Here is a 25,943-nt window from a genome sequence, read left to right on the forward strand (position 1 = left end):
AGTTTATCATCCCACCAGATGTGACGGCACAAGAGCATCACCAGAGCACACGCTAATCCTGCAATGAAGGCCGTCGGTGACTGCAGTGTCGTTGTGATCATGTTGCAGATGATCTTCATTGGTGGTCGACTGGCAACTTGGCAAGTGGCAATCGGTTCGTCTGTGTGTGTCTCCCCCGCTACTTGCTTGTGCGAAGGAGGGGATAAATCAGTGTGCCGTATTGTTGCAAAGAGAATCTACACAGTATATCGCTTAATCGACAGAATCGAAATGAACAGTACGTGAAGGATCCGCCCGCAAATGGATGATTGAAACATGGCAGGCAGTCTGTAAGTCATATCCACCGACGGCCGGCATTTGGCCACGAGGAATCCCACTACTAATTATATCCAACAGTTGATTAATCTATGTGATGCTGTCCGATCTCTGCAGAAATTGATGAAGTACGGCGTCAATCCTTTGCTCATTTCGGAAATCCTGCAGCCCAAGGCCCCCAAACCCCTCGCAGGCCAATCGCAGAGGATCAAGCTGCGATCTCTGGTTGGACACCTCGGTCAAGTCCGAAATGTGATGGCAACCGGGACGGCTCCATGATTTGTTCGTGGGATGTGACGAGGAGCGTTCTGTGCCTCGTCGTGCAGTGAGTTGGCGCTTAGAGCAGAGAGGCGGAGGTCATTGGCCGCCAGCCTCCCCTCGCCGACTGGAGACTGGAGACTATATAGCCGCGCATCTCTCCCTCTCTGCTCTGGCACGTTGTGTGTTTGAGCTTGATTTGTTTGGGTGTTTTCGTTTTCTGTTCTATTTTCGTCTTTCGGTGGTTCGTTTGGCTGGCCCAGGCGACAGTTATCTTTGAACTTCTTTTTTTGGATCTGCACCACGTCAATAATAGTATCATTTACGCGCTTTGCCTCTGGCAACGGCTTTGTTGACCGAAGTCCGCCCCCACAGGTGTTCTCTTGTTTTCACTCTTATTATTCTCTCATCTGCCGTTCAAAACTTTAAATCTCTCCTTGTTCTGTTCTTCACTTTTGCAAGTCCATCGTTCCATCATGCTTCCTCGTGCTGCCGCGAGACCCCAGCTGTCCGTTTGCATTGCTGCGGCACAGAATGCCACTCGACCCTCCTTGTCTCTCAAGTCTCCCGGTCCTCTACCTCGCACTCCTATTTCCCCGTCGCCCCTCAGTCCCAATGCGAAGCGGCATTCCTCGCTGCAAGTCCCGGCCTACAACTACACCAACTCATGTTCGTCCAAGAGCATCCTCAAGAAACAGTCGGCCATGGGCGCCAACGGCACTGCCAAGAGACACATTCAATTCAAGGGTACGCCCACAGTGCATTGCGTGACGCCCATTGAAAATCCCGAGGAATACTACGGCACTCACACCAAGGTGTCGCGCGAAGAGCGACGCTGGACCGTACGGGAATGAAGGAACACCGAGCATCAACTTGACAAACTCCTTAACCGACCGGCGGATCTGTGGAGCGCAAGGCCAAGAAATCAGAGCCTGGGCGCTTTCTCTGCACTCTCGACCGGCCCTTACAGCTCTGAATCGACAGGTCATCTTGCAACTTCAAATGTAGTTTAGTGGGATGGAATGTGGCGCAGAGCAGCGGATGTTCAACAGAACGTGAATCCCTCGGATGATGATTGATCCCTTGAGAAAGAGACTACCTGTTCACCTGTGTATATGAGAACTATTATGTTTATGACGTGATGATATGGTCCGGCGTTTAGTTTACTCTTTGAGCATTAGTTAGCCTGGAGCAAATCCACATACACTCGTTCTGGCTCCACAAAGAGATTCTTTATTATTAGTAGGCATTGGTCTATTTATAGGCACATGTTGATAATGTCCAAGACAGTGTACGTACTTCTACTGCCACCGACACTCCATAGTACTACACCGTAGACATCGATATGCTTAAACGCCCTTCCATTATTACTTCATGATGTTACCGCTTTGGTCACTGTTTTAGGGCAGATTCCCAGGGCTTCCGTGGCCCGTGCGAGCAGGTTCTTTGCGCCTTCGCCGCCTGTCGCCTCCTGCCCGCGCGCCATCTCCGTTCATCCAATCCCTCATGTTGTTCGCGCGACTCCCTGCTGCGGCCTGTCGCAGGAAGTTCTGCACAGCCCCTAAATGGAGCCTGTCGACACGAAATCGCGGATTACTTACTCTCGCCATCGAGACATCCTGGTGGGTTGACTTTGACCCTGGTCGATGGGACGGCCCGCAGAGTTCCATGCTAACGCTCTCACCAGCGATGACACGTCGGTTGCGATCGTCGAAAAGAAGACCGGGCCCTCGGGTGCGACTGCAAAGACCCATTTCCTCGAGAACGTGACGGCAAACACGACCTCGTATCGCGGCGTTCATCCCATCGTTGCCCTCGAATCGCATCAAGAGAACATCGCCAAACTGGTCAACAAGGCCCTGGCACATCTACCTGAACCGTCGGGTACACATGGAGGACACCAATTACTACACCTTTCTGATAATCCCACGCCACGTCGCAAACCCGACTTTGTGTCGGTCACCAGGGGACCCGGGATGCGAGCTAACTTGTTCGTCGGGTTGGACACGGGCAAGGCGCTCTCGGTTGCGTGGCAGGTTCCCTTTGTCGGGGTCCATCACATGCAGGCTCATCTGCTAACACCGCGTCTGGTGTCCTGTTTGGAGCGCGCTCAGATTGACACCCCGGACACTGGCTCGCCTACGCCTCCGACTCCTGAGTTCCCGTTCCTCTCGATCCTCGTCTCCGGCGGACATTCGATCCTCGTCAAGTCGTCTTCCATCACAGACCATGAGATCATGGCGTCGAGCTCCGACGTAGCGATCGGCGACTCGCTCGACAAGACGGCTCGCGACATTCTTCCCGAGTCTCTGCTCCAGAGTGCGAACACCACCATGTACGGCAAGCTGCTGGAACAATTTGCCTTTCCGAACGGCAGCATCGACTACGCCGACTACCGTCCCCCGATGACGCGTGGCGAGGAGATTGCTACACGCCCAACTCCCTGGGGCTGGTACCTCACCGCTCCGTTTGCCAACACCCGGAAGCTCGAATTCAGTTTCTCGTCCATCGCATCGTCAATCACCAGAATCACATCTGCGAAAGCCAAGGCCGGCGAAACCATGGGCCACGAAGAGCGTGTCGCTATGGCGCGCGTGACGATGCGCGTCTGTTTCGAGCACCTTGCCTCCCGCACCGTCATCGCTCTCGAAGCGCTCCGTCAACAGAGGTCTGGCGACGAGGTGAAAACCCTCGTGGTCAGCGGCGGTGTCGCGGCGAATCGCTTCCTGATGACCGTGTTGCGCTCGTTCCTTGATGTCCGCGGGTTCGGACATGTCGGTATCGTTGCGCCGCCGCCGGCCTTGTGTACTGATAATGCTGCTATGATCGGATGGGCGGGCATCGAGATGTTCGAGGCTGGTTGGCGTAGCGATCTTGGCTGTCGGGCTTGGAGGAAGTGGTCTCTTGATCCGCGCGCCGAGGACGGCGGGATTCTGGGTCCGGATGACTGGCTCAAGGCTTGAACAATCGTAGATATTGAATGTGTATACTAGCAAAACCCCTGTATCATACTGTCGCAACTTCGCTCCACTACATTTCAGTGTACATAGATCAATGTATAATAACTTCTACCGACAAAAAAAACCCCAAATCAAATCCATGAAGACGTCTCGATATTCTTTTTATTCATTTCATAATAATAGACAACCATTCAGAATACACTATCCAGGGGTATGATGATAGTCTAACTCCGAACATTGCCCTGATCCCAATTCCGCCCAAATAGTCATAAGAAATCGTGTTCAAGACTAGCCCAGTGACGTCTCCAAAGACCATCCATGTCATGTCATCCGATCGGCCAGCAATCAGAGCGCAAAAACCAGATTACCTGCCTTTAGCCCCTGGGCTAGTCATACATAAACATCGATCCTATCATCCTCCTCCGGCCAAGTTATGCAGACGAGATGGTGATTCCAGCCCCAATCTCAAAAGCCAGCCCTAGCCAACCAACCTCCATGCTCTTTTCTATCTATTCGGCTTTTTCCAATGTTTGAAACACACGCTCGTGAACGATGATAAGAAAACGAAATGAAAGAACGGATGGAAGGCTTAGCCACCCGCCACATTACCACCCTGTTTCAAAGTCGTGACTTGCTTTCGGAGCTCGAGGAAGAAATCCTTCCCGTTGGCCATCGCGTTCGCTGCATGCAAACCACCTCGTTAATTTCATATCCTGTTTCATTCGGCTTGCCGATAGGCCTCGGCCAAGGAAGAGGACTGCATTGGACTCCGGTACGTACGCTTGGATCCCCACGGCCCGCCCGAACGGTTGTTCGCATCTTTGCCGGGGGTCTTGTAGAAGTAGGGTCTCGGTGCTGCGGGAGACGGAAGGGAAGTCGGTTAGCGACGTATGACCCGTGCGACGTGTAGGGAAGTTTATCAATCGGCAGGAATCGAGAGATAAAGAGATTCCCCTAGAGAGGAATTCCTCCATGTGTCTGTGATATGGTTGGATGGGATGTATTGTACATACCTCCTGGGCCTAATCCAGCGCGAAACAAAGCCCCGTTAGCATGACGTTCAAGTCGCACGATATTCCCCATCGCAGTGACCCGACATACCTCTCCTCAGTGCACCCTTTGCCTCGGCGGCATTGAAACCTCGTACGGGAACGTGCTGGTCCTGGGACAGTCCGGCGGAGAGCTGGTCGCGTGAGTCGCCCGCTCCCCAGGCGTTCTGGTTCTGGTTCTGGTTCTGGTTCTGATGTTGATTCTGATTCTGATTATGTCCGCCTCGAGATCCGCCGTGCATGTTCATGTTCCGATTGTTGGGGTGTCGCTGCCCCGACTGGCGATTATGATCGTAAGGCCGACCTCCGCGCCATCTGATGTTTGAGAGCATGGTTAGCTAGGTAGAAGGTGGAGAGTTCCGGATAGAGGAGCAAGAGCGGGAAAGGTTATGGAAAATAAAGCTCTTACCTATCTTCACCGGGACCAATCATCCTGGAGAGAGAAGACAAGTTGAAGTGAAGAAGAAGCAGGCGATGCTGACCATCTGGTTGAAGCTCCGCGTTTGCTTTGTTTAATTGTTGGTTTGACGGGCGGTGGAGCCTCTCCGCCTTTGGCCCAGCGCGGTTTAGCGCCGCCGGCCACCTGAGATAACGAAGGGCCACTCCTCGCCTTCGCGTCGTTCATCGCCGTCGCTGCTGTCGCTCGTCCGTCCTGTGTGCTTTGTCCCCTGTCTGGTCTCCTTGTTTGTTAGGTCATGACCTACTGCTTTGGCTGACCTGATTGTGATTTCACTGGCGATACGGCGCAGCTGGGTTCCGTTGCGTCCCCAACTGTGAGGGCGAGCAAAGCAAACAAGCTTTGAGATTCACCAACCAAACAATCACTCCGTTTGCATCATATTCATCTAGCCTGTCTTTACTGATCCTACATATACATCATGGCGCCTTACGCTTCCCCCAAAAACCGCACCCCGCCGGGGAAACCATCGAAACCGTCGTCAAAAGTGACCCTGAAGGGCCCCCGGAGCTCGGACCCGGTTCCCAGCGAAGGTCCTCCCCTCAAAAAACGCAAGTACGTCCCTGGTGGCCCCGGCGGTGGAGGCAGATACATCGAGCTGGATGTGAGAGAGACGATTAAACCCCCCAAACCGACTCCCGTTCGACGCACCTCCTCCACCACCTCTCGCAGCCGTCCCTCCGCCTCAGCACCCAAGCCTCAGCCCGTCCGGCTGCCACCCCCACCACCCCCGGTGCCAACCACGCCGCCATCCGCACGCCTTCGGAGAGATAAAAGTCAGAATCGGGGTCGCTTTGGCTCCTCGACGGCCGCCGCGCTGGCCTTACAACAGGGCGACGGCTACAAGCCTCGTGAGGAGCGAGGCTGGGAGGAGTTCCACCCGGAACTGGACATCGAAACGCGGTTCACCGTGTTCAGTGCAGAGGATGTAGATCGTCCGGCGCCGTCCGGTCCGATCGCCAATATCCTGTCGCCCAACGGGTTGGAGAGAAATGGCGAGAAAGATCCGTTGGCGGAGCTTGTGCGCGCCCACGCCAACGGGACGTCGCCGACGCCTATCAAGCGGAAGCCAGGTCGGCCGCCCCGTCGTCCGGAGGCCATCTTGAATGCCCTGGGCATTACGCCACAGCCGAAGGTTATACCGCCACCGGGTCCGAATCCCCGTGAGAAGCTGACCCTGCCTAAACCGTCTTTCCGTATCTGTGACCCCTTTACGTTCTACGATCAGCCCGGAGTGGGTCAGCAGAACTATGTCGACCGCACGATGGCCAGCGTGGGCTATCAGGAGAGCGACCTCTTCCTTCGCCATGACCGTCAACTGGTTCGGATGACGGAGGGCGCGCAGGACGACGACATGGACCTCGCGAACCCTGTAATAACGGAGGGCGAGGTCAATGCGACGGTCGGAAGGGTCGAATATGACATGGACGAGCAGGACGAAAAATGGCTGGAGGAGTACAACACAAAACGGCGAGAAGACCAAGTCGAGCCCATCAAGCCGGCGGTCTTTGAAATTACCATGACCAAGATCGAAAAGGAGTGGCATACCCTTGAGAAACGCATACCGAAGCCGAACCCCAAGCCTCCACAGACGCAGCGCCCGCGATCAAGCTCTGCGGCTGCTGTGAATGGCGAAACCACCGGCCCCGGCGAAGAGCAAGATACGAAATGCGCAATCTGTGATGATGGCGATTGCGAAAACTCAAACGCGATCGTCTTCTGCGATGGCTGCGATCTTGCAGTGCACCAGGAATGCTACGGCGTGCCTTTCATCCCCGAAGGTCAATGGTTATGTCGCAAGTGTCAGTTGATTGGAAGAGGGTCAGTGAACTGCATCTTTTGTCCTAATACCGAAGGTGCTTTCAAACAGACACCGAGCTCGAAGTGGTCCCACTTGCTGTGTGCTGTTTGGATCCCTGAGGTTTCCATCGGCAACCCTTCCCTGATGGAGCCGATCACCGACGTGGAGAAGGTCCCCAGGAGTCGTTGGAAGCTTCATTGCTATATCTGCCGACAGAGAATGGGAGCCTCGATCCAATGCAGCAACAAAAACTGCTTCGTTGCCTTCCATGTGACCTGTGCGCGACGGGCTCAGCTATACCTGAAAATGAAGTCGGGTCATGGCACTCCTGCAATTATGGACTCTCATTTACTCAAGGCCTTCTGCGACAAGCATGTACCCCCGGAATGGCGCAGAGAACACGGTACGGATGCTGCTACCGCGGATGCTATAGAATATTACCGCAATACCATGCAGGGTCGCCGGTGGGGCGATAGCCAGGCGGCGGCTCTGTCGTTGGAGCCGGCGCTCCCTCTTGGGTGTGACCATGACGACGACGGTCCAAGGACTCATACGCCTCGAATCACCCTCACGATGGGTGGTAACAAGCGGAAACGACCCGCGGTGCCCAGGACTATCTGGAAGTTGCCTTCTGGTGCTCCGGTAATTCCTCAAATCGTACTGAATTCGGTTGTGGCTTCTCTGCAGCGCTTCGGCGTTCGCCAGAGGAAACAATATGCCGAGGACGCTTGCAAATACTGGACGTTAAAACGAGAGGCCAGGCGAGGTGCTGCGCTCCTCAAACGACTCCAGCTGCAGCTCGAGACGTTCTCGTCGATGGAAATGACCCGGAGAGACTATGTCGCGATGGGGGTCGCTGGTGGAAAACGGCTACAGCGACGGATCGACTTTGGTGAGCGATTGTATCATGATCTAGATCGACTACGGATGCTATGCGATGAGGTCAAGAAGCGGGAACGAGAGAAGTTGAAAGATGCGGAGATGCTTCGACATGTTGTGGATACAGTCTATTTCCCTATCTTTCCACTACTATGGCCTATTTTTGAGAAAGCACAAGGGTGAGAAAGGCTCTATCTTCTGGCTAAGATTGTTTACGTTGACTAATTGGGTTTGCAGGCTGGATGGGAAAGCAGTCTTCCGAGAAGGCTTATTATCCATACGCACCAAATTGGCTGAGCGCTACTACACATCAGTGTCTGCGTTCTCGGCCGACCTGGCCCGTGTCTTCACTTCCGAGATTGGCGTTAAGCCGGCTGGAGACACCAAGGAGCTTCAAATGCAGATCAGCGGTCGCGCTCCGGAGCTCACTCTCGAGCAACGGGAGAAAAGAACGCTCGCCAAGCGGATCATCCGCGCCATTCAGCCGGCGCTGGAAGATGCGATTAAGAAAGAGAGCGAGCTGAACCGTAAGCCCTTTGAGCAAGAGCTGAAAGAGCTGGATCTCATGCTCGAGACGAGCGTCTTGTCGCGGAGGGACTCGGAGATCGATCCTACAGAAATTCGGGAGCTGGAGAGTCAAGATGAACCGCAGAAGACTAACGGCTCGGATGAGAAGATGGAGGACGAAGCCAATGTAGTGGCGAAGCCGGAGCCTCGGGACACCGCCGAAGCGACGGCAGTGCCTGAAAAGCCCCAAGAAGATACAGCCATGCCAGACGCAGATAAGGCGGAGATTCCCGAACCTACGGTGGAATCTCAAGCCGAGGACTCGTCGAAAACAGAACCGGTCGCTCCCGCTGTCGAGGAACCTGAAAGCCAAGATGTCGATATGGCCAACAACGAAGCCGCTGTCCAACCCGCTGTCCCATCCACCACCGAAAACGCCGAAGGCGAACAACCCGCTGTCAATGGCGAGCCCAACAAGACCGAACAAGGTAGCCCGCAGCTGGCGAACAACTCGACACTTGAATCCACAAAGGGCCCATTGACACCGCCGCCCAGTTTCAAGGGCGATCAGCAACTTCCGTTGTCGCAAGGGGGGATCCAGTGGTACATGCAACCGTTCGACCCAGTGGGGACGACAATTCACGAAGAACGCTGGACAGGGCGAGACGTGATGCGGGGGATGAGCGAAGAGCTCAGCGAACTCGACGAAGACGAGTTAAAAGACCTGGTTGGGGACGAACTGGAAGGGCAGATTGTCACTGCGCCTGACGGGTCATCGACTAATGGCACGGGTGCTGCCAACGGACAAGATGTGAAGGTGCATCGGACTCGAAGACGGTGGCGAGGATTCAAGTGAATGTGGGAAAGTTCCGGCGCATGTATGAATTTGCGATGTCTTTGTTCTTGTTTTATTGGTTTGATTGATTCACTGATTGATCCTTGATATTTGGCGCGCTGTTTTTAGCCGTGGAAGTACAGGAATGGGGAATGGCGTTTCATGGTAGCTTTCTGTCATTGTGAGGGAATTGTTTTGATAGCTAGGTAGGGACGGATCTTAATGGGTGAAGAGAATTTGAGGAGATCCTATCAACATATAAAGAGAGTACAATGTAGAACAAAGTAAAAGGTAGAAAGAAGAATTGAAATAGAAGTCCGGATAGAAAGAGGAAGGCTTGGCAGGCCGTCGAAGAGCCGCCGGTCTGGAATCGCTCGCCTTTCTTTTCCCGGTTCTTCCCCCTTCTTTCATCATTCTCACCACACCTTCATCTCTTCCCCATCCCTTCTTCCCTTCCCTCGTCTTTTCTTCAATTTCACCCTTACTGCTTTCAGGGATCCCTCGCTCACTTGGTCTCGTCTGATCACCTGATCGCTCTTTCTCTTATCTCCCTTTCTCCTGTTGGAAGTTGAATTTTCAGCTTCCTCTTTTTCCCTACCACACAACTGCGATTCTTGGGACCGTGCATCGCGCGCGCCACTGCTGAAACAACCAGCTCTTGTTCTCATCTTTACAATCCTTTTCACTCAACTCTAGCATCATGGCCACGGAATACGACAACGAGAACGGTCGCTACGACGGTATGTTGGTGATGATTTCATCCGCGCCACCCTCAACATGCTCCCGACAGCCCCGATCTCACAAGCTAATCTGCGATTTTTTTCGGCCGCGTCATAGACGAGCCTCGTTTCGCCCGCGACCGCAGCGCATCTCCTCGCGATGAACCTCGTGGCGATCGCACTCGCAGCCGCTCTCCTAACGGTCGTATGGATGATCGGTAGGTACACCTTGACGCGTCATTCAACTTTCAGCATTCAGCACTCAGCATGTCGAAAGCTTTCCACTCTTCTTTCTCTACCTCACTTCGCGATGAACTACCCGAACTAACTTAGCTTTGGACACTTTAGGCCTTCGGTTGATTCTCGTAAGCCCTTGGACGACGACGAGGAGGGCGCTCAGAACACCGGCTCCAACCTGTTCGTCACTGGCATTCACCCTCGTCTCACCGAGTCAGACATCTGCCGTCTGTTTGAAAAGTACGGTGATGTCGAGAACTGCTCGATCATGGTCGACCCTCACACAAAGGAGTCTCGTGGCTTCGGTTTCGTCAAGATGGTGACGGCCGAGCAGGCGGATGCTGCCAAGGAGGGCCTGCAGGGCGAGGTTATCGAAGGCCGCACTCTGAGCATCGAGAAGGCCCGTCGTAGCCGTCCTCGCACCCCTACTCCCGGCAAATACTTCGGCCCTCCCAAGCGTGGTCAGTTCTTGTTTATCTTTACCTTCAGCCACGAACTCGATCAGTACATTTAGGCTAACCCTTCTTGTTTCGTCTCATTCAGGCACTGACTTCCGTGGTGGACATGGTGGCCGTGGCCGTGGCGACCGTTTCGATGATCGCCGCGGCGGATACGGTGGTAGCTGGCGTCGCAATGACGACTACCGCTACGGTCGCTACGACTCCTACAGTGACCGCCGAGACTACGGTGGTCGCGATTACCGTGACTATGGCGGCCGTCGTGACTACCGCGACGACTACGGCTACCGCGGTGGCATCGACCGCTATGCGTCCAGCCGCGAGGACCGCTACAGCCGTGAAGAGCGCCGCGGCGGCGGCGGTGGTGGTGGCGAAGACCGTCGCAGCGGTGGCGGTGATGATCGCCGCAGCTACTACGACCGCGATGCCAACCCCCCCAGCTACGGTGGTCACAGCGCAGCACCTCCCGCTCGCGAGGCTTATAGCGGCGGCGGCGGTGGCGGCGGTCGCTCTTACGATCCCCGTGACGACAGATACAGCTCCCGGTAGGTAGGTCAAGGTGAACATGAAAGAAATCGGCGTTCAAAGTCAAGGTCTTAAGCACGTAATTCCCCTTTCCCCTGTCATTTTTCTCATCTTTTTGTTATGTTGAACATTGTACCTTCGCCTCCCTTTCTTTTTATCAGTTCCTGACCTTTGTTTTGCCCTTTCCCATGTTCCCCACCATGGTTCTTGATCCGTTCGACAACCCACATTCGGTTGGGATCGATGAATCGCTTTGTTAACGGACCACGCTGGAGCGTCATTCATGTCATCTTATCACGCAAGGGAAAAAAGTCGTCTGCGCATTCACATGTCATCTCGGCGAAAACACTCGGAACGCCTTTCAGATTTGCGACTATTCAACTGAAATCAAGAAAGCAAGATGAAAAAAGCAAAATCTGTCGTCGCTCTTCGATCGCTGACTGATGTTTTCTCTTTTGTTACTTCGCTCGAAAAACACACCCCAGGGAAAATTTATTGGCGGCAAGGGGAAAAAAGGACACCAGATATTTACTTTAACGTTGTAATTCCCCCCGGATTGTCAGATGGGTCAGCACTTCTACATTTTCAACTCTTCCGGAACTTGGTCGTTTTCTCGTCACTACCTAGTCAGCTGTTCGCCTTATTTGCGTCTCTTGTTGCGTCTTATTCAACTCCTTCTACACGTAACGACTCGATTGTATTCGGCCAGAAAACAAACACTTTTAGGATCTGTCTGTCTTCGGGCCTTCCACAAAAAACCACTATGTTCTCTGTCCAGTCCACGCCTTTCAGTTGCAGGTTTGAGATGAAATACTTCCGGAGTTCGGCCATCTTTCGCCAGTTCCGCCTTGTAGTGTCGCCAGTACGATATTCATCTTTCTGCACTGCGACTTCCTCTAGAGATTCGGTTGCCGAGGAGACGCCAGAACAACGTAATCGCAGCACTTCCGGACAGGACTGGAGACGATTGATTCATGTCGGTGTTGTTATGATGGACATGTTCCTACATGAAGGTAAGGACTGCTAAATGATGCTGATATGTTCTCAGGAATGCAACCTCAACCTACCAACTGCTGTTCTGCATTCACTGCCGTGGTTCCCGTGAATCTGCGCATGGGATATTCGCGACTTTTGGCCTCTCTCTCTCTCGTTGACTTTGACAATTTACTAGGAGCTTTGGGGTATTGGATATTAACTACCGGCTCAATGATAGTGCACTAACAACCGCAGGGCTTGTATAGAGATAGCTAGCTTGGTAGTTGTTGTGTAAATGTGATTTTATCTGTGGTTATTGTTATTTTGTTCATTGTAGTGAGATATGCTTGGTTCATCGAGAGTGGAGCTGTCGCAGATACGAGATATATATCCCATTAATCACACATGCCTGATCTTACTGAAACTTATACGCTACGAGAACGCATGCAAGAACAGATATAAAAAGACAACATCGAACAAATATAGGGAGTTTTGGATCATCTTTCTGATAATTAGTGAACTAAAATACAGCAATTCATCTCGCTTCTAGAAAACAATAGTGAAATCCCGCACAACGCCACCGATGGGAAGGGAAGATGGGCGCTTTATGCGACTCATTCATCTCCTGGCATCAATACTGGATATGAACCATGCGACCGGCATTAGAGTTTCCAACATGACTTGACCCCCATGCGGTCCTGCCTGGGATTCATTTTTCTTCTCTCGCTGTCTGCTCTTCGTCTGGAGGAAGGGAGCATAGAATGCAATAGATAGAGGGTATATATAACCCTGTTGCTCCTCAATTCCCGAGCGCGAGCGCGCAAGAAAGGGCCCGTCCCATTCATCGACTGAGAGCAGACGCGCATGACCCCGCGGTCAGTAGACCGATCAAAATCGTACTTCGTGCACCCAGGGCTTGGTTGGTATCTACCCGCACCCAGCCCAGCCCAGCTCAGTCTCGTCCCGTCCCGTCCAGCCTGCGCGACTCGTTCGCGCATCGACACAGACAAAAGACAGGTATGTAAGGTGGATAGGCAGGTAGTTACGCAGACCGGCAGACGGAAAGCAGACCAAGCTCAAGTCGAAGTTCCAGTTTCTTCCTCCAACGCTGCACACTCCTTCAACAAGACCGGAGCAATTCGATCGCGGATCCGATCCGATCTTGTAGTTCTTACTCGGGCGTCTTGTTTGCGCCGGCACCGCCTTCGACCTCGTTGCTCTTTTGGATTAGGTATTCGCCTAGTACGCGGAGCGGGTTCGACGGTCTAGATGTTTCCGGGAGGTTAGCTTTTCTTGCTTACTGGTTTGCTCGCTTTCCGTCGTTTTGGTATGGGCTGGTTCATCTGAGAGATCCTGCCTCATGTAACGTGTCTGAACCACTGGGAATAGAGATATTTCCAAATCTAGATTCAGAGCACGAAGCAAGACTATCCAGACCGACAATACAACACAACACATGTAACTCAAGACAAGGAACAAGATAGAGAAACATACTGCTCTTTCGCAACAACCTTCATCCCATCTAGCAGATACGGCACGATTCGCTCGTTCATGTACACGCGAGCCGGGGCGCCTCCGGGACGCATAGGCGCAGAGCCGGTTGAGTCGGCGGTGGGAGTGTTGGCTGCAGAATCATTGCCCATGATTGTAGAGAGTGGGAGGTAAGCTGTGGCGGTGGGATTTGCGGTGGGTGTGGAATTGAAGGGAGGATTGAAGTTGATGGTCGGTAAAGGTGGTGGTGGTGTATTCGTCGGTTCGGTGGAGAGGTCCGCGAGAAAGGAGCGGGATGATATGGACTTGGTATATGTGTAAGTGTAAGTGAGAAGATGAGTTAGTGCTTTGGGTGGTGTGAAGAATTGGGGATATTGAGGAGGGAGAATGGGAAGTAGGAAGGAGTTGGGTTGGGATATTAATGGGAAGTAAAAGCCAAAAGTCGGGCAAAATGCCAGAGGGAGAGAGCGGAGAGGCCGGGCGGAGAGCGTTTCTGTCGCTCTATCCACTCAGTGCCTCTCCGTAGTGGGGAGTCAACGGCAGGAGTGGCTCTTACAGGATCATCATCAGCCATGATGTTTGGGAGATTCCGTTTGACGGTGACGATGGCAGCAACAGGCTGAGAGAAGAAGTCAACTCAGGGGCATTAGGTGAGAAAGAGAAAGAGCAGGATAAGATGTTTGCTGACCCTCTTGTGTTTGCCTGTTTAGGAAGGATGCAAACAGCACAAACACCGTTTTCCGGTAAGATCAGGTGACCTCGTGTAGCCACCGACACGTCCCGACACGTCCGGCTTTTCTCTGCCACAGGATCAGCGCCTCACTGCCTCGACGGCGTCGTTGATGACATTGCGATGCTGCTGGCCCTCTTGCGAATGTTCTTTGCACGTCTACATCAGCCAGGATGTCCCTGTTGGACTATTGGGACACGCAACGTCCGCTCGTAAAACGAAGAAAAGTTTCGCCAGAGGACCCGGAAAAAGGCAAAAGCCTCGGAACAGACGATGATGGTCTCCAGGAGAACGGTGGCCCCGAAAGCCCTGCCGTCCCGGCGTTGGATACTCCATCTCTGGACCAGCCCGATGAAACCATTCCCGGCGACGAGGAGCTCCCCTTCCCGCAGAGCCAGACGGAGTTGGAATCGTCGCTTCCTGCGCTTCAGGCCGATAGCGAGGCCATTGAGGAGTATGAGATGTCGCATACCGTGACGGAAAATCAGACAGAGGAGCCAGGCCTACAGGAACGGATGCAAAATGGCAAGTGGCGAAAGGGGAAGAGCTCCATCTACGTGGATGCGTTCAATCTGGCGCTGGAAACTGTGCTGGATGAGGAAGCGCATCTATTTGACGAGCCCGAGATGGAGGTCTTTAATCAATGGAGGGCGCTTTCATACGAGTCGCAATACTTGTAGGTTTGCCTTTTTACGAGCCTAGTGGACTCCGGCTGACCCGGTTAGATATGTTCGGCTCTTCCTGCGAAAGACCTCCGCGTGGCATCGTATCAACCGGTTGGGATATCACTCGGATATCTCAGACGTGTCTCACGTCATAGACGATCTCCAACAATGTCGAAGCCTCCCTCCGAGCTCTGTGTCTGCGGGCGAAAACCCGGCGGGCATCGAGTGTCCCGACGAAATGGGCCTCGGCAGGGAGTTTCGTTTTGCGGATAAAACTGAAGAAATTACAACCTTAGAAGAAGCATCATCGCTATTACTACTTGAAGAATTGAAAAACTTTGCCAAAGAGGCCAAAGTCCAAGGGAAGAGTAAAAAAGAACTCTTGGCGGCCTTGCGCCGAGCAAGTCAAAGACAAACGGGCCTGGACTGGAATAGTGACAGGCAACCGGTCAACCGAGACGCGCATTTTGTACAGAAGATTCTCGACTATACAGGCGACTGCATCAGGCTTGCATCGGGGCCTCGGGCCCTCTTTGAACGTGTACATCTTGTATTCTATAAATCGACCGAGTGGACGGAGAAGTCCCTATCCACGATCATTCTGGCGAAAATCTCCCGCCGAAATTTCCCAGAGTACGTGGTCTGCCGGTCGAATTCCATCTTCCCGTCGCGGGATTTCCTGCTGGAGTTTGAGCTGGCTCTTCGGACTCAATTTCAAGTTGATAATCTCCTCGAGTTCAGCGGGACGCCGACGAAGGAAACACTAGAGCAAGTGAGAGATCTTGCATACAATGTACATCCGCGGTGGAAATTCCTGCTGGAACACGAACGACGCAAAGAAGAAACCATCTACGAATGCGGCGAAGGTGCATACCTCCGTCGCTTTTCTCCGGCATGGGTCTACACGCGCATCATCCATAAAGGACTGCATCCGCTGGGACGGTTCAAGGAACACAAAGAAGAACACCGAGTGCTCTCGGAGCTCCTTGACCAACGACTCTTCCACGCCGCCCGTCGCGGGGCATGGTATCAGCGGAAAGCGCTGCTGGAGGAGCACTACATGTGGGCACTGACCCCCTACGAAGGACGCAGCGAGGACGCGCAGAGAAAGCACTGGCGGCGCCATGCGCTCCGTACCTGCGAAGCCGGCCTCGAAGACCCCGACTGCCACCTGATCTACCACTACGATCTCCAGAAACGAATCACGAAGCTCGAAAAGGCCCTCCGGGTCGTCAAACGGGAGCAGCACGAATTCAACCACGTACAGCTCGTCAAGCCCGAGGAACGAACCATCGAGGGCGTCCGCATCGAGCCCGAAGACTTACCCCCTCGCAACAACACCCCTTCTCACGATGACTCCTCCAAACGAGGCCGTCCCACCATCTGGCTCGACGAGCGCGACGGCGGAGAATGTCGCGTCGAAAGCATGTGTCTGAACTGGTACCGCTCTCAAGGCTGGAAGGGGTACCACTCGGAAGGCGGCATCCTCAAAACGCTCTTCGGCTACCTCTTCTACGACATCCTCTTCACCTACGTCCCCAACGTCTTCCAAACCCCGTTCCAAACCTGCCCGCTCGACCTCCACACCGACACCTTCTACGCATCACGCGCCTCGGAAATCAACCACCGCCTCGTCGAAATCACCAACGGCGACTCCGCATCCATCCTGCGGGCCGTGCACGCGCGCGAATCCCCCAAGCAGACCTGCGCCGTGGGGCTGGACTGGTCCTTCGAGCTAGACGACCTGGTCGAGATCGTGCAGTGTTTCCGCGGCGAGGCGCTGGCCACGATCTGTAAGGTTCTGGCGCAGGAGTATCAGCAGCGCGGGGGCGGGATTCCGGATCTGTTTCTTTGGCGGTGGGAGACGAGGGAGGTGTTGTTTGTGGAGGTTAAGTCGGAGAATGATCGGTTGAGTGATACCCAGAGGTTGTGGATTCATGTGTTGGTTGGAGCCGGGGTGAGGGTGGAGCTTTGTAATGCTGTTGCGAGGGAGGTAAGGGCTTCTGCTGATTGAGTTGAAGATACGGAGCTGGCTGTATATATACCACACTTGTATAGCAATTGGGTTTAGAGCTGTTGGAGGGATTTATGGACATGACTACAGATCTACATCTACTGCTACATAAAGAACGAGATATGAAGTCATGTAAATCATTTTTTATTTTTTTTTTGATCAACTATCCTTGCCCAGGAGAGCCCAATTGAACAGACAACCATTCAATTAGAACACGACACGATTGGTTTCAACCAAACCAAACCCATTACTTCCAGGGCCCAGCATAATCAAAACCAAGTCGATCAATGTCGCATAAACACCCCCTCAGTGGACAAAGATAGCCACTCAACCACCATCTCTAACCAGCCGCATCCAACCCACCACCCTTTTTCATCGAAACAAGAAAAAGAGTAACGAATTTACGCAACCATGGTAGAAGCAGTCGAGGACTCGTACCGCCAGGTAGGGGGCAGGACACCGACGGACTTGTAGTAGCGAGACAGACGGTGGATACGGGACTCGATGAGAATCAGACGGAACTTGCTGTCCTTGTCCTTGCGGTTACGCTCGAGGTGCTTGCGGACGGCGACGGCCTTCTTGATGAGGTGGTACAGATCCTCGGGGAGCTCGGGGGCAAGGCCTATTTGTGTGATAGAAGATCTCTCTGTCAGCCGATGATGACCAAGCAGAGGCATTTGCAGGACCGGGGAGTCCTGGTGGGGTTGGGGTCTTTGGATTTTTTTTTTCCCTTCTTGGCTCTATCGTGAGGGTAGAGTTGAAGAGAGATCCTCGCCCGTGGCTACGAGTGTGTTTGTTGGGGAGTAGGGGGTTGGCGTACCGTTGGACTTGAGGATACGGAGGATCTTGTTACCTGTAGATGAATGCTCGTTAGAATTTGATTCCCGGATTTCTTCGATCATTTCAAGAGAATAAGAACTTACCGGTGACGGTCTTGACCTGGGCAACACCGTGGCTGTCACGGAGGACAACACCGATCTGAGAGGGGGTAGCACTATCAAATTCATTAGCCCTTCGTCCCTTCTTCCTCTTTTTTTCTTTCTCTCATCAATCTGCCAGAACATACCCCTTCTTGGCGAGCTTGCAGATCTGGTCAACGACCTGGTCGGGAGTGGTCTTCAACCAGCTGGGGGGAGTGCGAGAGTAGGGGAGAGCGGAGGCAGAAATGCCCTTTCCCTTGGAGTGAAGACGACCCATTGTGTATGATTTTTTTTGGCGGGTGATAAAAACCGGGTTGGTTGTCGACGGTGTTGAGGCTGCGATAGAAGAAAAGAAGAAGCAGTCGAGATTTTTTTTGCGACGATATGAGGAATGGAGAGCGGCCGGTTGGTGGGGTCACGTGGGTTGAATTTTCACGGGTGGAGTAGAGATGTGGGTCACGTGAGGTCTGGTTTCGCTTAATTTAAATGGCGGTCTTCGCGGCGGAAAATTTCTGGTGTGCTTGTTGTTCTTTGGGAGCTTCAGCATCGTCGCTGATTTTGAGATTTATGATGTCTCTATTTCTTGATGTTTGTTGCGATCATTGCGATCGTATTTACTAACTGAGCTACGTTCGTTCAGTGCTTGATCAAGGTTAGTACTGCTTATCCAGTCTCAATCCCCTATTTCTACAATGATGAAACACAACCTTTTTTATTTTATTTTCTGGTACCTCTTATGTCAGAAGGAAAGACCCTTGTGGTCTTTTCTTCGATGATCTAAATGGACTTCTGAAATCGCCTTTGATGCTATTTGTCTCTTGTCGTGTTGGATGTGTGCAGTCTTGCTGACTTGGACATGGTTAGGTTTCGATACTCGATCGTCAATTGCCTGCGAGCTGCAGTGTCTTGAAGTGGTGGGATTTCGGAATAGGGTAGTGCATATAATGAGAATGGATCCGTTCAACGAACAATCTTGCGATGAATCGCATACTTGCATACTGGTAGAAGTAAAGACTTGGCTGTCTGCTGGCTCGACTTTGCTCCGTGTGGTAGATATCGCAGGTAGAGTTGTGATGTTGGCAACTGAGTCCGTAGAGTTATCAACGAGTCCTTGAATTGGGATGATCATATTCTGTCCAACAATATAATTGGATGTGACTGGATGGGGATAAATGATGGCAACCCAACGGTGTACACCGTACCCACCTGCCTGTCAAATCTCTACGGAGTAATCTGCCGCAGATCCAGTTGAATTTGACTTTGAAAGCACAAGGCTACGCTTGATAGACAACTTCACGCATTCGCGTTGTTTCATGTCCACATCCGTCTACAGACTGCAGGATGTAAGTATCACACAATCTACTGGCATCAGACCGCGAGCACGAAGCCGTCCCCCTTTGACAGCCGAAGTCACACCGGCACCGGGGAACAGGAACAGAATGCACGGACATCACACCGCTATTCAATCGTCCAGTGATGTCCCGAATGTGCGGTATTGCAGTGACTGCCGGATGGTCTGGTGACACGGGGGAAAGAACCCGTCTCTCGGGTACAGTTGTGGCATTGCCCGTGGTGGTACGGAGTACTCACGAGGAATATCATTCCTTGATTCTGGCATGGACTCGTGTTGAACATTTCGCTGTGAATTGGCAGCTGAACATGATAGGGCTTGAGCTGAGCACGGATTTTACCGCCGGATCGTCGTGGCAATGTGAATTCGACCAGGTCTGTTGGTTGCAATCCTGAATCTCATGAACCTACCGGCTAGCGGAGCTGTGATAGGAAGGAGACCGTGACGGACGGGTTAACAGATAAGCCAATGGAACCATGGAGACGAGAGGATCGAATCCTGCCTAGACAGGACCGTATCACAGACTCGTCGCGGCTGTAAGCACTGAGCGGGGAGCTCCATGAAATCGCGCGATTGGGGAAATCATAATGCAGCGCAGATATAACGGCGGGAAAAAGATCCAACACCTAAAAAAAGCGCACCAACAGAACCGCAACGAAAAGCAATGACCACAACCAAAACATGGCGATCACATCATGTGCCAGGGCAAAACCACATCCATGGGCGGATCGCCCGCTGTGATTTGGCACTCCCAGAGACATGGAGCATCGTCCAAGCTCCGAGACTGTCAAATCAGCGAGATTAACCCGGGAATAACGGGAGCAGCAGCTGCGGATTATTGCAGAGAGGGGTAAACCCGTAGAGTACTGTGCCCTGTCTAAGGTGAAAGAGCGGAGTAGTACAGGACACGGAGGCTGCGGTGATCGAAGCTGATAGATAGTGATCGTGGGGACCTGGGTCCCACGCGCAGTGATCGGTCGAGTTAGTGACGGGCCTATGATCACCACGAGAGGGCTTGCCGCAGGGCCCAGCTCCAGCCGCGGTCACTGTCGGCGCCGACCATCTGGCACCGATTGGGTGGCCCGATGGATCAGGATTCAACGACGCTCACCAGCGCCCGTCCACACAGGCTTCATGATTCAGAAGTCGGTCTAGTATCTGCGCAATTGTGGACAGAACCCACCGTGTGAGGCACAGCGCGAAAAAAACGTCGGCGCAGACTTCTTAGACACTAGACAGTCTAGACTCTGACGGACGAGGCAATGACGGCGTAGAATCTAAAAGCAAAAAGTCCCAGAACCAAGACAATTGAAATGATCCGTCTTAGTGGTTTGCTTGGCTCAGGTGCAATGGACGATCTCCTAGCTGTCATGTTGATGAGATGCCAATCCCCCAAATCGCCGACGAGAGCGCCCTTCATGTCGGCTGCGTGAGCCTGATCGGTCGGCTAATAATATTGACTTTGCAGGATCTCGGTGGCACTGCAAAGAGTTACGAGACAGTAATAAAATGAACGGAGTGGCGTAAATGCCAGGATGCACGACACGGTAGTAATTCTCTGCGAGGCTGGAGGAATCCTCCGTATGGCGAGGGGAGTGGAGACCGGAAGTATTACTCTTCTCAACGAAAGATCTCCCGTCAGCCGGCAGGGATGCCCTGTATAGAATACGGAGTATACGGAGTATGTAGGTACCGTGCAGCACCCACGGAGGATGCAGTGGTAGCCTGGTAGGTAATAGTCCAGGTATCTACTGTGCTCCGTAGATGCATACTCCGTACCAGGTCCGTCGAGAGGATTGCTGCCTGATTCCTGAGGCATTCAACCCACATACACACTCGTCTCGTACTCCGTCCACATACGGTATACTCGTCCGGTGGCAAGAAATGACTTCATGAGTAAATTGGCTTTACTCAATTGCAAGCAAACCCAATCCCTGCGTTCCAGACCGGTGTGACGACCGTCAGCGTGCCTGCAGCGCCGGGAAGTATAGCCAGGATAACCCCAGCCAGAAGAATCGCATTGTGGTCGCAAGAAAAAAAAAAAAAGAAATACGACAACACCGGGAAGAAAGAAGAAGAAGAGCAAGAAAAAGAAACGACAACAGCCCCCGGCCCAAAAATAAACAACCCCCATGATCTCAGACACGATGAAACAACGTGTTGGGGGAATTCCATGGAACATTCGAACCGTCAACCAAAGATTTAGGCTATTCGAAGATGGGCATCTGGGAAATGTGGACGAAAGTATGGTTAGCTCCGGATATTCAGAGGGCCAACGTCTCAAAGGTTAAATCCAACCTAATTCTGAGGCGAGGAAAGTCACAGAACTTCCAGCGTATGGAATGCGACGGAGGACTGTCTAGGGACTCTAGGGAGTAGCGTCGACTGTGTCGCGTCTAGTGTAGAGCCCTCGTCCGCCATGCTACGCTAGTTGTACATGCTAAGAGTCCAAATGAAAGTTCCTTAATGGTCTATATTAGCGATTCGTATTATATGCGGGTAGATATGCGATATGAGCCATTCCCCACGTGTGCGTGGTTAACCGTACTCTGTAATATCATGGCATAATAAATTCGTCGCAAGGTTGCAAGGAACACCGGAGTACGAGGGAAGATCAAAATCAAAAGCAAAGATAACAATAGCGAGAAACAAAAAGTACAGAACTCCACTCGAGGATCTACTGCAATCTGCATACTCAATTCGAGAGAAGATCACGGAGAACGTCCGGCCTCCGTGGAGGTTCCCAACCTTGGGGTTTGGGCTTCCCACAACACCACTATCGATTGATGATCGTCCGGATGTGCAAAGGGAGAAACCAGCTAGAAGAGTGAAGCGTGATAGACGCGCCAATCGATCCAAGGTTCTAGTTTTGACTTTTGAGTCGGCAAGTTCATGCCGTGAGAGCCTGCCGACTCCATGGCGATCGCAACCTGGAGCCGTGGTTGTGACTCGAGAATTCGATCATTTAGATGGGCAGCGAAAACTGGCACATTCCAAAGGACCCGCTATACCCTTGGACTATTTAGTATCTACTAAATAAATAGTGTTTGGTGTTTAGCCGTGTTGACCTCATAGTGTTGACTTCGTACTCGTAGTCTGTTAGTGTTAGGGTTTGGATTTGAGAATCTGGATCGTTATGAGGTGCTCAGAAACTACGCCCAAGAAGGAACTGTTTCCTGTCCGGGGTCTCTGGCGCGGGATTTATCGCGTTTCTTAACCTCCAGGATTGTGAATCCCTTGGAAAAAGAGAACGGAGTAATTAATCTAAATGTCTCTCCCCGGCGGAGTACAGTACGGAGTACACCCACGCGACAGTAGCCGGAATCAACGAAAAGGCTGTCTTGGTCAGTGCGACGCCGGAGTAGATCTAGATGCGACCACTTCCAGAGTGGCCATCAATCGTCAATCTTATACTTTTAGGCGACGTAAGCGGAGAGGCGAACTCTGGAATCTAGACGATCGAGGTTCTCTGTTCTTAATTCTAATTTCCCATTGCCTTCGAGTTATTTTTGTCCATCCGTCGTCATGGGAGTGGTGCTCGGGAGAAAATAGAAATGGAGATAGTAATTGCAGTCCGACCACGGGTGGAGTCTCGCCGGGTCTCCATCGAGACCATCTCATCGCAATCCTTGGGGGATCCAGAATGGCGTTCTCGATTCGGGCAAGAAACACGAGGCAGAAAAACTCGTTGCGAGTGTCGTACAAACGACCAGGATTGTGCACTGTTTTTTTGCTACAATGAGCAATAGGAGAAAAATAAAGAGGGAGATATTATCTAATCTTTTCCAAAAACAAATAATCAAAAGAAAGAAAACAGGGGCGGCAGTGGTGAGGAGACGGTCGAACTCAAAACCCCTCATGCTGGCCAAGGGAACAAAAGAGATGCGGCGCTAGTCTGCAGTAGCGCCTGGGATGCTTACCCCTCTGGGCCTAGTGGCTCCAGGAGAACTCTATCTTTTTTCTTTTTCTCATCTTTCGATCAAATAATTAGTATCATAATCATCATAATAATCCGGGTACTATGATATTGTTATTTGTTCGACGTAAGGTACCGTATCCGGCATACATTAGCGTCCGCTCGTTTAAGCCTGTTCCTTCTGTTGGATTGTTCCTTAGGGTTGCACGTTTCCCGCCCGAGTTCCTCGTTCCTCGGTCCGATTGCGCAGGAAATAGTTTAGATACTGTAAACTCTAGAAGACGGTGATCGCAACGACCTAAAGAGTCAGTCGGTCCTAGTTTACCCTAGCCTGAACCAAACTCCCAGGATATCATGTTGTGTAGCGTGGTGGACCGTGGAACGCAGGCTGTTTCCCCCGTGGAAGTGACACTCGTGCAGCTAGCGAGGCCGGGTCCACTCGTGTAGGAGAAAGGAAAGGAAACGCATCCTTGGGTCGCAGTGGAGGCCGTCGGTATTTCTCAACCCAATCAGTCCCCGTCGAGGGGGAATTTGGTGCCTGCGGGCTGATCCAATCCGGCCGGCTTACGGCGCAGCTTCACAACGTCTGACTCTCGACTCCCTCCCCGCTTCTTCCTGCCTTCCATCTCAACCTTTGAGGATCCTCGTTCTTCCAATTTTTTCTTTCTTTTTTTGTTTTCTCCTTCTCGGCTCCACTCATCGTCGTGAGCCCCTGGTGCCAAGCTACGTCTCGAGGTATCCCCGTCAGGCCCAATCACAACCATGTCTCTTCGCCCATACCCTCTTCTCGTGCCCTGGGTGAACGGGCCTCTGCTCCATCAGTCCACTGGAACGCGGTCCCTCTTCCCCAACGATGCTCGCTTTAGTTAATTGACCGTGCTAGAGAAGTATATCGCCAAGGTACATCTCTCATCCTTGTTCGGACTATATCTCCCCATCCTTCCCTCCCCTTCCTTCGTCCGCTTCCTTCTTGTTCCCCCCCTTTACTTCCCCTCCACCCTTCTATGAGATCATCCCCTGCGAGAGTGCATTTCACATCTTTCTCTCGTCAATCGCTGTGGTTGCACGGCTGCGAGCCTCTCGCACGGGGTATCAATGCCTTGGAGGACCTCGACGATTCTTGCGACTTGTTCTCCCACTTCCTAGACTATGACTCTTGCGCCCTTTGAATTGCCACCCCAGTATACGACGATCAATCGCTAGGGCTCACCATGTCAAATACCACTCTGCATGGACATTGTCCAAGACCTTTCCTGCAAGAATCTCTCTTCCCATCTTCCGGTGGATGTATGCTGTGCCCACCGCAAAACTCTTTTCGTTTATACCTCTTTTAGTGATGCTAATTATGGACCGTTAGTCATCGAAGGACGATACTGTAAAGAGATCCCTGGCGGAGACAGTCAGATTTCTTGTTGTCTACCATGTCCATTGGCGGAATGGACTTACGGCGATGGTAAGTCTGGTCGGCTACATTACCTCAGGTGAAAAAAACTAACGAAAATCGCCCGGTCCAGAACTGATGTCTAAGACCAAGGCGGCCAGCTGGCTTAGTGTCGCTGTCTTGCCCCTCTGCATATTCCTTCTGGTCTCGTACGCGGTCCTTCCGGTGAAATGGACGCATCGCCACTATTTGAGCATCTGCTTTACGTTAGGAATCTGTTTTATGGAGGTGAGAGACCTGCGGCTCCTCTAGACCCGAACCCGTCTGACCGAACAGCTTGCGTTCATAATCCCTCTCGGCTCGAACCCGGAGCAATGTTACAACCAGATCACTCCCAAGGGTATGCATGACGACCTTTCATGCGCCTTTACCGGCTCCTTGCTGCTCTTCGGCGGCTGGGTGGTCGTCGTGTGGAGTTTCATCCGTACTGTCGCTTTCCACCTACAGGTATGCTGGGAGGTTGTCATTGGGAAGAAGTTCATGTGGGGGGCATTCATCTGCGGCTTCGGTATCCCGGCGATCGGATTGACGGTCATGCTGATCCTGACGGGAGTCTCGTTTCGGTTTGGCAGCATGTGCCACATCAACATCAAACACAGTCTGCAGGACTACTGGGCCCCGGTCATGGCCTTTGCTGCCGCTGCTTTGGTCTTGCAGCTCGCAACGATGGGGTACTGCATTCACGTTTATGTCCGGTCCGTGTTCGACAACGACACCACCACGAACAGCTCGGGTCTACCGTCTTACACATCGAGTGTGCGCACCGTAACTGCCCGACAAGCCTACCGACGTATCCGACGAGTTCTCCAATTGCAATGGCGCGGTGTAGCGCTGGTTCTAATCATTATCGGCAACGTAATCTTCTTCGCCGTCGTCTTCATCGACATGGACAAGCAGCTCGAGGTGACGCCGGAGAACATGAAAAAGGCCATGCCGTGGCTGACGTGTTTGATCGCGTCCGAAGGGGACAAGGAGAAGTGCTCCAAGTACATCGCAGAGGTCGGACCCAACGAAGCCACGCTCCTGGCCGTCCTGATCCTTTTGTCGCTCGTCGGGCTGTGGAACTTTGTTCTCTTTGCACGACCCTCGCTCTTCCTCGGCTGGCTCGACCTCTACCGAAGCAAGTTCGGCAAACCCGAAGAATACGTCTCCGCCGACGCCCGCAGCCTACTACCCGATTCGCGCACCTACGAAATGCTGGGCAATTCGACAATATCACCGTTGAAAACGCCCGAACCCGTCGTCCGGTCCCCCTCTCCGGCAGAGCGCATCACGAGCCCGGAGCCGGGCTCGTACGGCCGAGAAGCGCGGTACATCCAGCCCTCCATGAGCTTCTCATCGCCTCGGCCCCCTGGTCCTACACACCCAGGAGGGGGTCGAGAATGGGTTCCCGAGGCAACATTTGCGCGGGGTAACCACCAATACGGAGCATCACAATGA

The 25,943-nt window shown here is 52.7% G+C and overlaps 9 protein-coding genes across 9 annotated transcripts; 6 read left to right on the top strand and 3 right to left on the bottom strand.

Moving 5' to 3' along the window:
* Nucleotides 1–1,049: 1,049 nt before the first annotated feature.
* Nucleotides 1,050–1,427, top strand: LDX57_001375 (uncharacterized protein; the record flags this gene model as incomplete). Its single annotated transcript, XM_046083016.1, has 1 exon — nt 1,050–1,427. One exon carries the CDS (start codon nt 1,050–1,052, stop codon nt 1,425–1,427), a length of 378 nt encoding a protein of 125 aa, XP_045938973.1.
* Nucleotides 1,428–2,079: 652 nt separating this feature from the next.
* Nucleotides 2,080–3,536, top strand: QRI7 (N(6)-L-threonylcarbamoyladenine synthase family protein; the record flags this gene model as incomplete). Its single annotated transcript, XM_046083017.1, has 2 exons — nt 2,080–2,195; nt 2,261–3,536. 2 exons carry the CDS (start codon nt 2,080–2,082, stop codon nt 3,534–3,536), a joined length of 1,392 nt encoding a protein of 463 aa, XP_045938974.1.
* A 586-nt stretch (nt 3,537–4,122) lies between these two features.
* LDX57_001377 (uncharacterized protein) lies at nt 4,123–5,014 on the bottom strand (the record flags this gene model as incomplete). The annotated part of the gene is made up of 4 exons (XM_046083018.1): nt 4,123–4,214; nt 4,314–4,388; nt 4,635–4,897; nt 4,992–5,014. The coding sequence occupies 4 exons, from the start codon at nt 5,012–5,014 to the stop codon at nt 4,123–4,125; spliced, it is 453 nt and encodes a 150-aa protein (XP_045938975.1).
* A 201-nt stretch (nt 5,015–5,215) lies between these two features.
* LDX57_001378 (putative PHD finger domain protein) lies at nt 5,216–9,314 on the top strand. Its single transcript, XM_046083019.1, has 2 exons — nt 5,216–7,898; nt 7,957–9,314. The coding sequence occupies exons 1-2, from the start codon at nt 5,461–5,463 to the stop codon at nt 9,080–9,082; spliced, it is 3,564 nt and encodes a 1,187-aa protein (XP_045938976.1). The 5' UTR covers nt 5,216–5,460; the 3' UTR covers nt 9,083–9,314.
* A 447-nt stretch (nt 9,315–9,761) lies between these two features.
* Nucleotides 9,762–11,024, top strand: LDX57_001379 (RNA recognition motif domain-containing protein; the record flags this gene model as incomplete). Its single annotated transcript, XM_046083020.1, has 4 exons — nt 9,762–9,801; nt 9,899–9,998; nt 10,129–10,478; nt 10,561–11,024. The coding sequence occupies 4 exons, from the start codon at nt 9,762–9,764 to the stop codon at nt 11,022–11,024; spliced, it is 954 nt and encodes a 317-aa protein (XP_045938977.1).
* A 2,122-nt stretch (nt 11,025–13,146) lies between these two features.
* Nucleotides 13,147–13,618, bottom strand: SDC1 (DPY30/SDC1 family protein; the record flags this gene model as incomplete). The annotated part of the gene is made up of 2 exons (XM_046083021.1): nt 13,147–13,240; nt 13,470–13,618. The coding sequence occupies 2 exons, from the start codon at nt 13,616–13,618 to the stop codon at nt 13,147–13,149; spliced, it is 243 nt and encodes an 80-aa protein (XP_045938978.1).
* Nucleotides 13,619–14,171: 553 nt separating this feature from the next.
* On the top strand, nt 14,172–16,953 carry LDX57_001381 (fanconi-associated nuclease 1). The gene is made up of 2 exons (XM_046083022.1): nt 14,172–14,872; nt 14,922–16,953. The coding sequence occupies exons 1-2, from the start codon at nt 14,370–14,372 to the stop codon at nt 16,873–16,875; spliced, it is 2,457 nt and encodes an 818-aa protein (XP_045938979.1). The 5' UTR covers nt 14,172–14,369; the 3' UTR covers nt 16,876–16,953.
* On the bottom strand, nt 16,954–18,239 carry RPS13 (40S ribosomal protein uS15). Its single transcript, XM_046083023.1, has 4 exons — nt 17,942–18,239; nt 17,799–17,869; nt 17,696–17,728; nt 16,954–17,497 (listed from the first exon to the last, which is right to left on the bottom strand). Exons 1-4 carry the CDS (start codon nt 18,070–18,072, stop codon nt 17,277–17,279), a joined length of 456 nt encoding a protein of 151 aa, XP_045938980.1. The 5' UTR covers nt 18,073–18,239; the 3' UTR covers nt 16,954–17,276.
* A 6,606-nt stretch (nt 18,240–24,845) lies between these two features.
* Nucleotides 24,846–25,943, top strand: gprM (the record flags this gene model as incomplete). Its single annotated transcript, XM_046083024.1, has 1 exon — nt 24,846–25,943. The coding sequence occupies one exon, from the start codon at nt 24,846–24,848 to the stop codon at nt 25,941–25,943; it is 1,098 nt and encodes a 365-aa protein (XP_045938981.1).

Source organism: Aspergillus melleus (assembly GCF_016097325.1).
Source record: "Aspergillus melleus strain CBS 546.65 chromosome Unknown contig1, whole genome shotgun sequence".
In the NCBI taxonomy this organism is placed as follows: Eukaryota; Fungi; Ascomycota; class Eurotiomycetes; order Eurotiales; family Aspergillaceae; genus Aspergillus; species Aspergillus melleus.